The sequence below is a fragment of the Leptosomus discolor genome, chromosome 10 (genome assembly GCF_034619465.1).
Source record: "Leptosomus discolor isolate bLepDis1 chromosome 10, bLepDis1.hap2, whole genome shotgun sequence".
Lineage (NCBI taxonomy): Eukaryota > Metazoa > Chordata > Aves > Leptosomiformes > Leptosomidae > Leptosomus > Leptosomus discolor.
The window spans coordinates 518583-536212 of NC_141400.1; the positions used below are offsets into that span (position 1 = coordinate 518583).

At 48.2% G+C, this 17630-nt stretch overlaps 1 protein-coding gene across 1 annotated transcript in view; it reads left to right on the forward strand.

Annotated features, from left to right (window-relative positions):
- Positions 1-17630, forward strand: part of NRG2 (neuregulin 2) — a 168619-nt gene that overhangs the window by 114601 nt on the left and 36388 nt on the right. The window contains exons 3-5 of the mRNA XM_086470932.1: positions 2531-2649; positions 6610-6675; positions 17491-17611. Of these exons, the coding sequence (XP_086327058.1) occupies positions 2531-2649; positions 6610-6675; positions 17491-17611 (306 nt within the window). The remainder of the gene's footprint in view (positions 1-2530; positions 2650-6609; positions 6676-17490; positions 17612-17630) is intronic.

Consider the following 17630-nt stretch of genomic DNA (forward strand, 5'->3'; position numbering starts at 1 on the left):
ATGCTATAAATGACAACATTGCTTTTTATTCTGCTTGCATTCCTCTCCAGTTCCAGGTAAAAGACCAAATGTCTCTCATCCTGTTCTTGGAGATGAATCTGTCAAGTGTGCCCTCTTTCATTACCCTTTTGTGTCACTAATAACTTACTAATTTATATCTTTGGGACTTAAACCCCTTTACCCGTAAAACATCACGTACATAGGTGATATTCTAATGCTGTAGTGGAGTTTTCCAGTTATTACACACGGTCAAACATGCCGTGCATGTGAGATTGCAATGCAGCCAGTTATCATTAGCACATCTGTCCTCTCGCAGCTGAAGGCAGCATGTTTGTTAATGCTTTCAGCTCTGCGGTGGCAGGTAGCCTCAGCACGCTGGTGTGCGAGGGTGGTTTTCTGCAGGACTTTGAGTTAAAGCCTCGCTCTTCCAAGCTGCTTTCAACACATGCTACCTGCCTTTTCACTCTGCGTTGCAGCAGTAGCCACAAGCCTGTTGTAGGGGTGGTTTGTAAAATAAGTGCTGTATTCTGTCAGTGAGGGCTGAGACAGCTGAGAGAAAGTCGTAGCTGGGCTGTACTGGGGACAGTCTTGTCGGAGTTGCACGCAGTCGTGCCGGGAGCCCACCTCGCCCCTGTGCTGCGTGTTCCTACTCCTGCCTCTGTGGAGGGAGAGGTCCTGGGCTGGGCGCTACAGCCCAGCGGAGCCAACCCCTCTCGTCAGGCACCCATCGCACCTCCCCAGCAAGATGCAGAACCTAACTGCCACCAGGCAGCAATAGGCCCTGGAGGCCCTTAAGTGCTTTGCTGTCTCTTGGGTGCTGCTTGACTCCTAAGGCATCACAGCAGCGAGGACGCAATGCCCAGGACTTTCACAGGGTGCTCTAAAAGACCTGAAAAAATTCAGAGAAGTGTACAGCACTGGGAGTTAAGGCAGCTTTGCACCGCTCTGCGTCACCCTGCTTGTGTAGGCACGCATCTTGGAACACGCTGGCCCAAGTAACTGGTTTTGCACAGTGGATTAGGGGACACCTAGGATTATAAGGGTTCAAGCGATCTTTGCATACTGTCAACATTCATTTAAAAATTGCTCCACGTGAGGCCTCAACTCATGCAATTGAACAGTTTACCGCATCCAGTAAAACAGGGCAGCGCCTGTGTCCTGGGAGCTGGACCAAGTTGTCTCTGAGTGCTTTTAATTTGCTAATATAACTAGTGAGATGTTCATGCTGTGTCCTTGCGCTGTGCCTCCCAGTAGAACAGTATGTCAGGGCGTTAAAAAGATGCCAGTGTGTTTCTGTGAAGGACTTCCTATGGATGATGATTTGCACAGCCCACAGAAAAGTCCTTCTCAGATGACACATGTAACACTGCAAGTATGTCCAAAGCTGATGATTATTTTCCACATAAAAGGAATTTTATTTGCCTTCAGCAATATAGGCCACTGGGACTTCTTTCTAACGTGGGCAGTGTTACCCAGCCTCTAAATAAAGTGACTGTATGGCACAGACCTGGGATAGAAGCTTGGGGTAGAAAGCAGAGAGATATTCTCACGAGAAGAGTACACAGGGCAGTTTTTGATAAGATGGCTAAAATGGAAGGAAATGCAGTAAAACAGAGGGCCTAATGTGGGAGTCCCACTGTGGTCTCTTGAGTGGTATTTGGTGTGTCTTGAAGGCTCCTATAGATCTCTGTTAAACTAAGCAACAAAAGGTTTTGCCTGTTAGTCAGAGAGACATCCCAGAGAATGAGACATCAGTCATAGCTGGTGGGAAGGGCGATGCCACGGAGCTGCTCCCCCTGCCATGAAGAACGCAGCACAGTGCGTTAGGTGACACGGGCAATTGTTACGTACATTGGGTGCAGTTCAGCCCCACGTGTCTGTAGTACACTGGGGACTCTGTATTTGAGGGAGACAAGTTCTTGCCCCATTTATTGGCCTGGATAAAGCTACAAGCTAATGGTCTAGGTCAAGCCATAGGGTTTTGATTTGCGGGCTGGAAGGGGATGAGCCCCCCCCGACCCTGTGGGTGATGGCCTTTGAGTGTGTGGCACTGATGAACGGACCTGATGAAGCGCTGGACTGCTCAGCCTCCTTGCTGAGGAAGGTGCAGAACGTGCATCTCATCTTGACGTCTCCACCTTGCAGGCAGATCCCATTGTCCATCGGCAAAATGGGTTTTCTCCAATGCAGAAAGTTTGCATGCTGGGATGCTGGGACTCTTGGGCTCAACCCCTCACAAGACTTTCTGTGCAAATGAGAGCAGGTGTCAGACCAAACCATGGCAACATGCTAAGAGCAAGGTGTTCAGAGGGAGATGTTAATTTAGGAAATCATGGTGGTTATGATTCCTGGGAAGGGTCTCGTCCAAATCCTGAATGGGCTTCAGTGCCTATTCAGCTTGTGATGTTGGGCAGCCCGTCCTCTCAAGAAGGGGTGACATAGCAGGCAGAGTACCAGGGCCAGGGATGGTTATCAATTCATGAGTATGGTTAGCAATCGAGTAAGAAATGTCTGCTGTACTTTTCAACAGAAAGATTTCCAGACTGCAGTTCAACAAGGTGAAGCTGGAAGATGCTGGGGAGTACAGCTGTGAAGCGGAGAACGTTTTAGGGAAAGACACCGCAAAAGGCAGCCTGAATGTGAAAAGTGGTAAGTGAAGACGCCAGCAAATGTCTTGAGCTGTCTGCCATTCACGGAGAAAGCGGGCGGTTCTGCACATGATCTGTCTTCTATTTTGTTTCATGCTTTCAGGATATTGAGTGAAACAATCTTGGGAGATAAGAAAAATGCAGCTTAGCATAAATGTTTATCTTTGTTATCTGTCACTGACATTGTTATTAATTTACATTTTAAATAAACTTACAGTCTATGCGTTTTTTTAAAAGGGGTAAGGAGGAAAGCAAGCTGGTGGGCTTGCGTTTTCTTTTTTAAAAGAATTTCTGAGAAGCAAAACTCACCAGAAGACAAGTAATTACACCATAGCTTTGTGATGAGTGAAGTTGCTTCTGGTTTTCATCCTAGAATGTGTGCTCCATCTCTTAGAGTTCAGCGGATGGAGTCTGAGGTTAGGTGGTTTTATTATTATCTTGGTCACAATAATTACATTGCTTAACATGATGGTTTGGATGCACCCTCCAGCTCAGAAAGTCCCTGCAGTGGTTGCCAGAAGCCAGGAGGGTGCAACTAGAGGAGGGATGACTCTGTACAAGCTGTTTCCTAAGCTCTTCCTCCTGCCATGCAGCCCTTTGGTGTGATCTGGTTTCTCTGTCGTGCTCTTACCAGCATTAGTCAAATGTGAACGAAGGTAGCTTTCTCCTGCTGCTTTCTGGCATGATTTTCTCTATTAACCTCTGCCTCAGCAATGTTTGCAGTCCTGAATCTTTTATTCTTTGAAGGTGCAATGTCACATAGCCTCCCCCTGCGTTACTCTGCCTGTAAAAACCCAGTGCTTGCAAAGCCTGGAGAAAGGCCACCCGTGCTCAGACACCCGTGCCTTCAGGGTTCACATTGATGAAGGTAGCCCTACTGCTCTGCTGTGTTTCTTTCCGATCACGACAGGAAAGGTGTCCAGAGTAAGCTAACTGAGGCACCGCCACTCCGTTTTTTTCTGACTCACGCTCTGGCTGCCCCACCGCAATGGAAGCTTTCCTTGTTTTGACTGTGCAACCCCCCCTCCCCATGTGCAACACGTACGGGCAGCATGTGCCTGCCACCAGAGCCCTGTCTGTCTCCTCCACACACCCTTCCCAGTCACTAGCAATCCCCTTTCACAAGAGCGTGGTTGAGCAGCACTGACTGCAAGTCTCTGATCCTGCTCACTGCTTATGGCACTAGGAAAACGGCCACCAGGCCCCCGAAACTTCCAACCGCCCCTTCCCGCGTGCACAGGTAATGGCAGCGTTTGTCAGGGTCTAACTTCCTCTGCGGGAAGGCACGCTATCTGGCGAGGACTGGTGGTTGCCTCCAGTTGGGTCACAGCAGGTATGAGGGGACACCTGAGTTGCCCAGAAATGTGTTGAGACCTGAAAAGCAACGAAAGAGACCCAAAGGTCAGGCCTGTACCTTTTCCTAGCGGAACCCACAGGCTGCAAGGTGCCACAGATTCAGTAGCTTGCCTGCTGTGCCCTGCTGTGGCAGTGCCTGGATCAGCCCATTTTCGAAGCTGCCTTGCAAATCTGCCTTTGGCTTGCCGGTCCCAGCTGCACGCACGCACAGCTTGCTGCTGCTGCTGTTGGCAGCTCAGCGGGTAGGACAGCAGCTGAATGCTGGGTGTAGTGCCTTGCAGAGGTAAGCGAGATGGTGGCGGTCGCTGTAGGCTTTTGCAGCTCTGTCACCCCCTTTGCACTTTTTTCGCTTACCCCTGGAGCTACCCAAGCAGCCGTCGTCTGTGCCCAGGAATTGCTGTCCTGGACTCTCCCTCTTTCCTTACTGCTGGGCTTTCTTGGGACCTTGATAGCTTTCCTTACTTCTGCAAGCTCCCTTCTTCTGTGATATATTTCAGTAGAAAACTCCTCGGGGTATCTGCTTGTCTCTGAATCCACATGTGTGCTGTCTTCTGTCCCTGCCTGCATTCTTCTCCAGGCTCCTTCACACTGATCCTGTCGTGGCTAAGTCTCAACACAGTGCTCTCTGAAGTTGTAGCAGTTTATAACAATTACTTAGAGCAGACGCTGAAGCTGGCCTCCCCTTGGAGCCTTCCCCTCTTTCCCAGAAGCTCACTCCAGCTCTTGCTGTTTCTGTATGTTCTGCTGCTTTGTGTTCTGCTTCTTTACTGTCCTCTGGCCCTGGGAACTGGGTGCATCTGCCTGCCGCGGGCAGCCTGGCCCTGGGACTGTCTGCTGGAGCGCGCTTTCTGACCTGACACTTAGTGATATTGTTGGAGGTCCTGTAATGTTGCTGTGATACAGGTGGGTGAATCGAGGACTGGGAAAAAGTCCTGAGCTACACTGCATCTTGTGGTACAGAGACGTGAGGTTTGGGGACATCTCTGGGTGCCTCTGTAGAGAGGTGTCATTGCAAGAGGTGGCCTCAGCTGTTGAGGCTTGAGATGAGCATCACGGAGGAGCAAGGTGTCCTCAGCCCAATACGCCGTCCCCCTCCAGGGGTGCAGAGGCCAGAGATGGAGGCTCCTGAGCCCACTTGAGTCCTGGCGGGCAGAGAAGGGAGCTCACGCATGAGACCCTCAGGCCTGTGGATGAAAGGTCTGGGATTCAGTCTTTGATGGTAAAAATTTCTCAGCCTGATGAGGCAGCGTTGCCGTTGCCAAGTACTCATTGCTTTATTCCACTGCTACTTCTCTTGGTTTGTACCAGTTTCAAAAGAGCACCTTTTCAGCCACGCAGATCTGTTGCAAATCAGTGAAAACACCATGAAGGGAGATTTTCTTTGGAAAGAAAGTGGCTGCAGTGCAGTGACCCCTTGTCACTTAGAAAATGCCCATCAGCCAAACCCATGACCTCATCTCTCCTCTGCAATTCTGGTATTTCCACAAAACGCCCAGCTCAGAAATAAATGCGTTGGCATTGAAAAGCATTGGGAGGGTGTTGGTTTCAGAGGGAATGCTTCTGGACTTCGCCAAAACATGTTGTGCTTCGGTGCTGTTTTCAGATTTTTATTACTTTGAGGTAAATTAGGTGCTTTCTTAGAAAAATGTCCCCTTTCCCAGTTCTCTTTATTGAGTAGTCTGATATTGGTATCGCATGGGCATGAGGGCACAGCTGGGATGTGACTGTTTCAGACTCTTTTTTTTCCTCAGAAAATTTCTAGACACCTCCTTAACTGACTTCTACACCGCACCTCCCCCCTACCCCTTTGCTAAACACTGCAGGAAAAATCAAACTTTTATAAAAATGTCTTTCTGCTTTTACCCTTTCACGGTGGTCTCACCCCCTGTCTCTGACAGGGTGCTGCATGCACAGTGTAGGCTCCTGGTGCTTTCTCCCTTGTGCATCTAGAGGGTGGTGAGGGGTTTTGGTCCAGAAGGGGCTGTTGCTGCCCGTGGACTTGAGTAGAGCTGGTGACTGTGGACATTGGATTCTCCCAGTATCCAGGAAATCACTACATGTGCTCAGCTCCTGTGTTGCCTTGGGCCATGGCCTTCATCTCTTTCATGTTTCTCCGTCTCCTGTATGAGCATTACTTTGTGCTGCAGACCTGCACATGCTGTGGGATGGAGGATCTTCAGATGATTTCACCTTTTCTTAAACTCCACATTTTTCTCACTGTCGTGTTCTGTGATCCTGTCTTTGCACTCTCACAGCCGTCAGAGCTAAGAAAACCTCCCACAGTTTCTCTTATCACCTGCCAAGTGAATCCCGAGCCATTTCTGCCTTTTTATCACGACAGAGATCCTAATGGCATGAGGCCCTTTACAGCAAGGGGACCAGTGTGCCCTGTGCCATCCCCTGCAGGGGCACTCGTTTTATCTGCCTCTGTTCCCCAGTTACCCATCTGAGCGTCCTCTAACCAGTACTAACGTGTTGACAGCCACCCCAGCCTGCGCCACCCAGCAGCACCTGCTCTTGTCCTCCTCCCTGCAGTAGCTAAGCCCACTCTTCTCTGCTCAATATAGATATTTTGTTCACTACTTTCTTACCTTAATTTCCCCAGGAACAACGAAAGCACCACAAGTCTTACCAGCCTCAGAAACTAAAATAGTTGTTATGGAAGAAGAGTGTAAGTATCTCTCCCCCCGCTCCCCCCATATAGCTTCTTCCCCCTTATTTGTTTTGGGTTTATGAGACATTTTGCATAAATGCTTTATTGCCTCCTGGAATCTTCTTTAATCACTGCTTCTCTTTGATTTCTCCCAAAGCCACTGATCTTTCTCTAGATCTTTCAAAAAATACGATTTATATTGCTTGCGTCTTGTCTTAGAGAGGGAGAGGTTGATAACTGTTGCAATGGTAACTTCAAGAACATGCTACTTAAAATTGCAGCTGGATTTTAAGCATTCCCAGCTCTTTCAATACATGAGTTTATTGATACTTGTAAGATGTGCTTGTTACGGCCTTTGATTTAGCATTTTTTTTGTTGGTTTTTTTTTTGGGTTTGGATTGTTTTTGAGGATAGGTGAGAAAACCAAAAGAGACTATAGTAAATACAAGAAAAAAGACGTGAGTCTTCTCAGGATGTCAAAGAAAATAGCAGAAAATACGTCTGTGCCATACTATCACATTTTTCCTTGAGTCTTCAGAAAGGAAGAACAGATTTCCCAAAATGTTGCATTTGATTTAATGTGGTGGAAGTGCTTTTTAGCATTCCCCTATTCAGTTGTCACAAATACAGTAGAAAATGGGCACGCAAGAATAAAAATCAGAGCGTACGTGCAAGTGTAGATCTAGAAGGCAGGTGTCTGGCCGTTGGTTCAGCTCTTTCTGGTGGAGGGCTTTACTTCTGCCAGAGAGTCTCTCCCCGCTGGGGGCCACCCAGCCAGCGTCAGCACGCTGGACAGCCCGCCAGGATCCCGCCCAACCGAGCAGGCCCCCGGAGAGCCGAGGGCCAGGCAGTTATTTTGGGATCTGTGCTATATTTCCATTCCAGCTGCTCACGCCCAAAACCGACAGCCCAGCTGGCTGTGCCTCTCTGTTGACAATTCCACTTTGCAGATTTTGTGGGGATGTTTCTTCCGTGGAAAGCTCGATGTTTTGTGATTCTAAAGGAAATCTGATTGCAGCCATAGCAGGGACTGGCCAGGTATCCTTTAAAAGCTTTTCCAATTAGAAAACCGCACTTAAAATTGGCTCTTGTGTGGTGCTTAGCCTTCCACTGCACTGAGGACATCAAGCTGAGATGCAGCACCGTTAATGCAATGACCATACCATCCTTCCCCAGGATTTTTCCTTTGTGTTCACCAGCATAGATCCATGCTACATATTTGCGTTGCATTAGATATATACTATTTTCACTAAAAGCCAAATTTCAACAATAGAAAGGAAACAGGCAAAATGCTGTATGCTTGTGCAGAATTTTCTTCTTTTGAAAAACTTCTTTCCTCTGTGGGCACATCATCCTTGCCTGTCTGTTTTTTTCTTGATGATGTGAAGAGATGCTAAAGTCCAGAGTTAAAGTTGTAACTGACCTTTTTCCTTCACATTCCTTTTCTATGATCTCTCTCAATTGTTATCTAAATAACACATAGCCCCCCTGATTTTTACGGTTACTGATGATCTATCATAGAATTGCACATGTGTGTAACATATGAGGAGGTGATGAAGATGTTGTGAGGTGTGATGATCTGGAAAGGTGACCAGTATCTCATTCTTGTAAAATTCTTGCATTTCTTTTAAATATCTGTATTGAAAAGCTTATCTGGCATCTGTAGGTTGTCCTGCCACTCATTGTTTCACTGAAAACTATAAATGATCCACTGGATTTTAAACGCCTTGTTGAGAAAGCACCAAGCAAACTTAGTGGTAGCTGCAGTTCCCTGGGAAAGGAGAGGCTACCTCACACAGGCAGCTTGGTCACAGCGCTTAGCCGCTTCTGTTTGGCCTGTGGTGCGAGGCGGGCATCTTACCAGGTAGGCTGGGCAAGGGTGTTAGACCCTCCACCTCAAGAAGCTCCCTGTGTTCTCCCCATGGCCCAGACAGTCTCTGTGGGCAAGGGGACAAAACCCCATCATTCCATGCAGCCCCACATGCCTCACTCCCTGTAGCCCTGTTGCTCCTGGTGTATACGTTTTTAACTAGTGTTTTTCCTGAAGGTACCAGTCCCTTCCTGGGTGGTTTGGCCTTCCTTTCTACCCCTGCCTTGGGAAAAGGAGCGGGATATTACGTATTTCCCCCTTGGAGCACTGTTAAAGCCTTTCTTACCATCTCTAAGTGTGGCTACTAGGAAATCCTGGGACATTCTGAGTCACCCCTGCCTTCCTCCTCCTCTTCTCCAGTGGCTACAAATTTCTGGGCACTGCTGCATCCTTGACTCAAGGCAGGTTTATCCACCAGACAGCACTCAAAATGTGGCCCAGGTCTCCAAAGTGTTCTGTCTCCATTCTTGGGTAACTTTCTTCTCTGGAAGCGTATTTTTGTCCTGCTGCTTTCCATCTCACCACCTTCCCATGCCTATCTGGCACCTGACGAGGCTAGAGAGTGCAACGAGGCACGTTGGTACCGCAGGTTCTTGGAAACATCTGCATTGTCATGATGATGTGCATGGGATCTCTCCACCAGCTGCTGTTCCCCTTGCCTACATGCTGGCTGGAGCGGGACCTCTGGTTCCCTTTCACAGGGGCATAGTTGGTATGGGCCTCACAGATCTTATGACAGTATGGAGAAACCCAAGGATCTTCTGGTGTAGAGACAACCCTGATACCAGTCTGGATCTGAGACCAAAGACAGGATGCTTGGGAGACTGGGGATCTGATGGTGCTGCATTTTGAGAGCTCTCTGGATTAAAATCTGCCTTGCATCCTCGTCCATCCCGTGTGGATGCAACCCTATACTTGGGGTGAGTACTGGGATCTGCCAGAGACTTGGGTTTCCTTATGCCCCCACTACATGGTATGTGCGTGGTATGGGGTACCACTCAGCTTCGTTCTGTGGTGTGGACACCTTCAGAAGAGCTGGAGCATTTAGCAGGTATAACAAGCTGGACCATGGAGTGTGTGAGTGCTAGCCTGGCCATAGGGCTGTAGTGTCGATCTTAACACCAGCTTTGCTCCACATGGTCAAGCTAGACTCTGAGAGCCAGATTCAGAAAGGAAGTCTGGTGTCTGGGAAGGTCTTCCCATGATGCTACATATTTTGTCATGGTACCACAGACTTACACCTTCCTCTGAGTATACGCTTTTATTTGAGCATTGTCAGACTAGAGCAGCCCTAGAGATGCTTTCTTCAGAAAGCCCTAGGGCTCAAAGAGAAGACATGCCTACTACTCTTGTCAAGAAGTCTTCCTTTCGAGCCCAGTAAGCATGAGATAGTTGCAGTAGCCTCATCCATAGTGAGAAAGTGTTAAATAAGACATGTTGTCTTGTGTTTGTCACAGGCTAAGATTGTGCAGTTGGGTGGTCACTGTGGCTCAGCTCACAGGCAGGAACTTGCAGGGATGGGGTAACTTGATCATGTGCCCTGATGCAGAGAGAAAGGTCCTTTATGCTCATTTCAACACCCAGAGAACTCAAAATGGTAATGTGATCCTGTCCCTGTGCAGCTTGAAGCAGCTAAACAAGGTTTGGGAGTCTGTGGCTACAGACCTGCTTGGTAAACAGAATAGGAATCAGTGTCAAAGTTTAAAAACATTTTGATGGAGGCAAAAATGGAAGAAGGTTCAGAGCAATCTGTAGAGCATTCTGAGATGGAAGGTTTATGCGGGAGAAAGATACTAAAATCTTATCAAAGTTTCATTTTTAAAAGGTAAGATAATGTTTGAAATCTCTGAAAAGGTCAGGCAATCCCTTTTGCTTGTTTTCTGCTGTTGCGTCCTCCTCTAGTTTATTCCCTTGACTTCAACAAACAGGTAAAGTCTTGAGGATAAAGAGAGAATGCAGGCTGGGAGGAAGCATGGTTTGGATACTGTCAGGATACGAGAAGATCCACCAGTGATGGGCAGATGCTCTAAACCAACATGTGGATCATTGTAGCTGCTCACCTGGACTCTGCTCGTGCCCTTTGTCTGGGTCACTACCTAGCTAACCTGGATGAGCACCTTTACTTTAGCAGCCTGTGTAGGCCGGCAGTAGTGGCTGGGCTGTCTCATCTTACTCTGCAGGTGCCCTGCAGCAGAGGGAGGCTCGGGATCAGATGAGAAGATGACAGAGGGAGAAAGAGCAGACGAGGCAGTGCTGAGTTGTGCTGGGAACATGAGGATTGGGGGATAATGTGAGGCACCTCGATGAAAGCTGGGCTGTCTGGATTGATTTTTGAGCCCTTTATTTCAACTGCTGGGGATCACAAGCAGCTCTAAGTCCCATTGGAAGTTCCCATGAGAGGGCAGGTGAAACAGCCCTTCTTTCTCCAATTAAGTCTAACTCTTCACACGCCGATTTGGGCCCACAGATTTCATAGCTGTCATCTTGGTGATGTCATTGGACTAAGTTTGTAGACTCATTGGTTTAAACTCATTCAGGCTCTCCCTCTCCCATTTAATACCTTCCCCAATGCTTGGCATGGCTGGGTGTTGGAAATGTTTTCCTTACTTTCTGTCTCCCAGGTGAGATAGGGCTGGTGGACCTGCGTGATTACAATGGCTCGGTGATGTCTTTACTGTGATGTGGTTTGTAAGTCACATCTAGTCACATCTAATTGAATCAAAGCTTCAACGTATACCACGTATATCAACGTAAGATGTGCCATGTAATTCAGGTTCAATCAGTTCCCCCAAATCTTGTCTCAAGTCCAGTCTGGCATGACCTTTACTGGGTGACCGTGGCAGACCTGCAAGTTATTGGCTGGTCAGTCTCTGCTCTCCTGGAGCCAGCAGTGCTACAAACATGAGCGTGGTGCTGTTGGTTTGGAGTTGAAGGGTGTCCAGCCAGCCCAGAGCAGGGGTGGAACAGACAGAAGTCAGTCCACCAAGGGCCATGCGGACAGACCAGTTTTCAATATTAGACTAAAAATAAGTCCTGGCGTGGCCTTTGCTCGGATAATTTAAAACCCACATCTGGAGGCGTGGTTGATAATTGAGTGGAGCCTGCACACACGCAGGTATAGTACCTTGGGGTGTACGTGTTGGAGACATCAGTCTGCAGTTGTGCCTGTCTGCTGTCCTTGTTGTGGCTTATTTTGCGCACTGTGTATTCTTTAAGTAGCCATCACATCTACTAATCTGTATGTGATGTAAAGACAGGCCATTGTGACTCTAAAGGCAAAGAGGGGCAGTATGGAGTGAAGCGTAGGATGGAAGCTGATGTCCCGTGGAAGAACTGAGCGTTCAGAGCAGGAGGCTGTGTACCAGGAGATCTGCTCTGTCTGACTCCCATCCTGTGATCCTGGCATGTTGCTTCACTTCTTGGGCTTCAGCTGTCCTGTCTGCAAAACATTCACGCTGGCACTGGCCCTGCAAAAGACTTTAAAGGTTGTTGAACAAATCCCCCCATTGAAGTATCATGTTGCTGCTATTAAAATTGATGATGGGGATTCAGGAAAATAAAATGCTGGAGTGCTAACACATGCATTCTGGGACCCTTGTGGTAGAAAAAAGCATGGGAAGGGCACCTTCATAAAGCTGGAGAGATTGGCCTGGAGGAGCAACTAGAAGCTTTATAATAACACAGGACTTCACCCCTGCAATGTCTACCTGTCCTATGGAGACAGGCAGTTCCTTGGCACTCAGAAACCTTTAAACTTGCTCTTCAGTGAAACGCCTGAACAGTGCAGGAGTGCTGCCTGTGTTGTTTTGAGCAGCAATATCTGAGCAATATCTGCTTTGAGATGAGTGTCCTGCAGCCTGCAATTTGTATTTTGGGATGAGCTTCTAGTCTGCAGTATTGGTTCTCATGATCCCTTCAGGAACTGGGAGCATAATTCCAGGAGGATCTATTTCCATAAAATGCAGGGGTAAATATTGGGTCATTTCCAAATGAATAAACACACAGAAGCAGAACTTTTATGAGTTCCAGAGTCCCCAGTCTGTTGCCAGGCGAGCCCCAGTCTGCACAGGCCCTTCTGATTTTTTGTACAGATAGCAGCCATGAGCATCCAGCCTCTGTTCAGGTTTATTAAGAGAAGAGAGTGTCATACCAGACATACAGAAATCTGCCACAGAGAGAATGGTTAGGATCAACAGCCCCTCAGTGTATTAATCAGTGTAAATCACGGATTTAGTGTGGCTCGTGCCAGGATTACAGCGCTACAACTAAGGAATAGCTTGGCCAGACACCTTCTCATCCATGTTCTTCTGACAAGCAGTTGGATGAACTTGGTTGAGAGGAACCTCAGCAATTCTGTGTTTTATCAGTAAGTACATGAGGCATATACAGAGCAGGCAATTTGTATACACTCTCCGACCAGCTGAGTCCATCTGTCTAACTGAATGTCTAAATATTGAGAGAATAAAGTGTCTGTACTCTATGAACCCACCAGTCAAGGTTCTTTATAAAAAAAAAAAGGAGCAGAGAAACTATCACTATCTCCCTGCTCTCCTCGACAGTAGCTGTAGTTTGTGAAAAATTAACTATAACTTATAGTCCGAGCTGCATTAATTAACTCTTTGCAGGGGGAGTATTTCGCCAGATTTCTGAGAACAGGCTGGCAAGCTGTATGCAAAGGTTAAATGACGTGCATGGCAGGAGTTGTGTAAGAGTCCTGGCACAATCATTAATGGCCTTTCTGCGTAGATGGGTTGTGTGAAGGGAAGTCCACATGGCAATGTCAGTGCCCGTGGCTCTCCTGTCTGATGCCCTGTCATTGATGCTAGTCCCAAGTAACCTAGGTGTGCTGTGGAAAATAGATGCTCTGAATGACTACAGTGCTCTGAATCTCTCATGGGTTTGTGCTGCGCTGTCCTCACTGACTGGGACAGCGACAGTAAAACATGGCTGATTGTTCAGATTGCTCACAATCACATCGAGAGGCAGCCATCTTTTCCCCATCCTCACGTCCTTATTCCCTTCTGCTTTGTTCTCATCCCTGGAACTAAGGCCACCTGGAGATCTGACTTGCTGATGGGTGAGCTGCGCCAGGCCTTCTTCCACCTTGCAGGAGCTTTGAACCCGTTTGCCTGTGTGCTTGCAGAGGCCCCTGTCCCAGGGACACCTTGCTTATTCCCACTGCTCTAGTTTCACCGTTTCTTTTCTGTAGCTTGCCCCATGCACACTTCCCTTTTCCTGCTCTTAATTTGTTGAAGCATTTGGAGAGGCAGTTTACATGAGTGATGTTATTGCACAAACCCCCTCATCGTTTCCCACTGCCTTCACGTGAGCCCATTTCTGCCTAGATTACAGCTAGCCCCCAAAACTGCTCCCTTGCTTTTACAGATCTCCATTTACCTCAGTAATTTTACAACTTTCCAAGTAATTTGGGGTAGATGGAGTTGTGTTGGAGGCTGAATGAAGGACTTATTCTACCACACCAGCCAACAGAGAGTAAAATGTGCCTGGTACTGTGTGGCAGTTAAGGTAAAATAGCTGTGGGAAGTAGTTTCTGGATCACCAGGCACACCTGAGTGGTGTTTGGAGCAGAGGTGAATGAACATGCATGACTGCAAATAAACTGTACATTGGTCATCAAACTGCAGATGACCCAGGACCAGGTTGATATTTGTTAAGGTATTTCCAGTGGCCCAGGCTGATGGGGGAATACAGTGAAACATGAAGTGACTGAATGGAGTCACTGATGAATCTGGGAATTCCACCCTGCTAGTGTGGTGGAAAAGGTACCTTTTTATCTGAGGTGTTTTCTATGGGGAGGTTTCTGGGCTGTGTTTTTATTTCTGCCTCTCTGCTCCTCCCTTACTGTGGGAAGACTCACTCCAGAATCCTTTCCTGTAGGATTTATGATGTGTGATTTTGCCAGCTGGATCGTTTTGTTTGCTAGCAACTGGTACACTTGATGGTTGCAAGGGTGATGGCTTCCTGCAGGCTGTCCTTGTGCATCCGTGTGCCTTTCAGTTTGCCTCAGTGCTTTGGTTCATGAGGTCTCCGTGCTTCCAGATCTGACAGCATACTTGCAGGTTTTACAGAGACCTGTTCATTGTGCAGTTTTGAGGTACTTCAGTAAAAGGCTGCAAGCACTCCAAACCAAAGGCTGCACTTCAAGCAGCTTTCAGCAGCTCCCATGATGTGTGCTGGCCTGGCAGCACTTGGGGACTGTTTGAAGGGACAGTGGCCATCTTCTGTGTACCTGCTCCTGGCAATTTTCACACTTCCCTGGAAGGTCCTTGGTAGCTCTGCCTCTGCTTCTGCCTCCAAGACTGGCCCAGCCAACCCCGAGAGCTGCAGAGCAAAGCAGGCAGCTCCAGCTAGCCTGGCAGCCTGCACAGCCTGCAGCTTCCCGTGCGCATCCACAGTGAAGCCTGTGCACAGCCTGGTTCTCACTGCGTTTTGGGACACAGATGCATGCTGCCAGGCTAGGTTTTATTTTCATGCTTGTGTTTAAATTGGCATCTGGTGTTAAGGCTTGGTTTAAGTGCCTAGGTCAAGCAATAGCTAAAGGAGAGGCCATGCAAAGAAAATCCAGATGCTGCCACACACATTTAGAGCTCCTCTGTCCTGAACACGCAGCTCTCCACTGGCCTTAGAAGAAACGTGCTACTGTCTCGTAAAGGTATAAATTATACAGACTTGTTACAAAGCCATTACAATGGCTTTGGCTTCTAGTTCCCATTCAACTGGAAGGGAGTGCAGAATTTCCCTACAGAAGTTTGGGGTTTTCATATTTCAGGGTTTTTTGCAAGGACTTCTTTGGTGACTTGGCCAAATCATCATCTGTTCTAAACCCCAGCATACACTAGCATGTGTACACTGCTCTGCACATTTGGCTCCCAGCTGGCTGGCATTATGTGCCCTGGGAGAGGAGCAGCTATTTGCTGTCCCAGGGCCATGTGCATTTTCAGTCTTTGATGAAGTATTTGCCATGTCTGATTTGCAGAGCACTTTGAGACAACTTGCTCTGCCCTGGATAGCTGTGAAAAGACAACCCCAGAGGCAACGGTTGTTCAAGACAAAGCATAGGAATAGCTCTGCTTAGTGCACAACCCTAGCTCTGTCAGACAGTGGAAGGTGTTGATTTCCCTGTGGGAACAGAAGACAATGAGGTTGGTCAATGCATTGGTTCAAGCAAAATTGACAGAAGCTCATCTCTGCCTTGAGCAGGTACCTGTGTGTGCAGGTAACCGTGTGGGTCACTCCTACTGCGCACAGCCTGATGAGCGAACTCCTCATCAGAGAGGCACGGACCCCATGCAGTCAGAGATAGTCTTGAAAGCAAGAGAGCCAGAACAAGCTTGTGTAGCTGCTCATGTGCCAAGCATCACCCAAATGTGAGAGGCTTCACAGGATGCTGGGAGCCCTCCTTTACCTGTGAGAGCCCAGACATGCCCCGCAGACGCTGGGCTGGAGCATGAGAATGGAGACCTTGGCTCTGGTGGTGTGGGCTGCAGCTGGAGGCACCAGGGCAGGGACCCACAGCAGCCTCTGAGCCTGCTGTGGAAGTGGGACAGGCACAGGGGCTGCCTGAGGTGTGGGGAGCAGCCCCAGCTCCCGCTGGGGCAGGTTCTGGCATGCCTCGCTGCTTCTCCCATGGTTCTGACTAGCTCCTGCCTGGGACTCTGGCTCCAGCCTTTGTCCTCAAATCCTGGGTCAATGAGGTGTTCAGTCTTCAGCGACTGGTCTGATGTCACTAACCTCTCCCTGATGTTCATTCACGCTTTGGAAAACAGGATGGAGGAGGATATCTCCTCAGAAATCTTGAGTACAACATAAAAGGAGCTGGAAAGTAGGTAGTAGCCACATTGCAGGAGATGTAACTGTGTTAGGGTATAAGCAAAGTGGATAGTGCAGGAAGGTGAACTACCCTTAATGAGATTTAAATATTTGGTTGGAAAAAGCAGATGCTTTTGAATGCCTAGCCCTTCTTTCAGTTACCTGGAGATGGGTCTGCATTCCTCAAAGCTGGTCTGCTTTTGTAACCTGTATCAGTTGCTCTAACAAAAGGTTTTCCCCTTCCTAGAAGCCTTTGCCTTGCCTATGGAGACTCTGTTTGGAGCTGTAAGTCTGCCTGAGCCATTCAGAGTCAGGAATTGCAGTAAAATTCTGCAGAGTACTGTCAGTGTTGTTTGCACCTTACAACTGGAAAACTTTCTCCAGAAAGAAATTTGGATTTGGAAAAGCATCTGTATCCCGGGAAACTTGAGTCATGCTGGCTGCCTCCCCCTTAGCACAGACCGGGGCTGACTGACTTCTACTGCTGACAGCTTCTTGGTGTCTTGAGGCAGCCCCATTGGGGCAGGACAGAGAAACGCTCAGAAGTAGGGGAGGGAGAGATGGAGCTGTTCTTGCTTGTGCTGGACTTGTTCTGGGGACAATGAGGGCACCTGTTTCTGGCTGAGAAAACATTTCCTCCCGGAGATGTGGAGCAATGAAATGTCCCCTGCAGTATCTCTGGAGCTTGGTCCAGTATCGTGATGCAAATGAGGCCTCAGCAGCATGCCACCGTGACTCTGTGACTCTGCAGCACATGTTCTTCCTAACCTCCTGCCGGCCTGCTGGTGCAGGGTTGTGTGCATGTATAAGGGGAGGGCAAGGAGAGGTGGGAAAGGGGCACTTTTCCATACCGCTTGCCAAAAGTATGATCTTGTCCTGACATGCTGGCTGCTTAGAGGAAAGCATATCCTCGACTTCTCACTCACTTGGGCACTTTTGCTGGGAAAGGAAAGGTCAAGTCGCAGCCCCAGGACCTGGAGAGGTGAAGGTGGGTCTAAAGGCACAGGCTGAGGTTTGTAGCTCTGGCGTTTTTGCTTTGGCAAATGAACTAGTTGAAAATCATCTAAGAAAACAAGGGAAATAACAATATATCCTTTTTGTGTGTGTGTGTGTGTGGTTTTTTTCCCCTGCAGTAACCACAACTCTCTCCTCCTGGTCTGGGCATGCTAGAAAATGCAACGAAACAGCCAAGTCCTATTGTGTCAATGGTGGAGTATGCTACTACATCGAGGGGATTAATCAGCTGTCTTGCAAGTAAGTGAGTGTAGTTCTT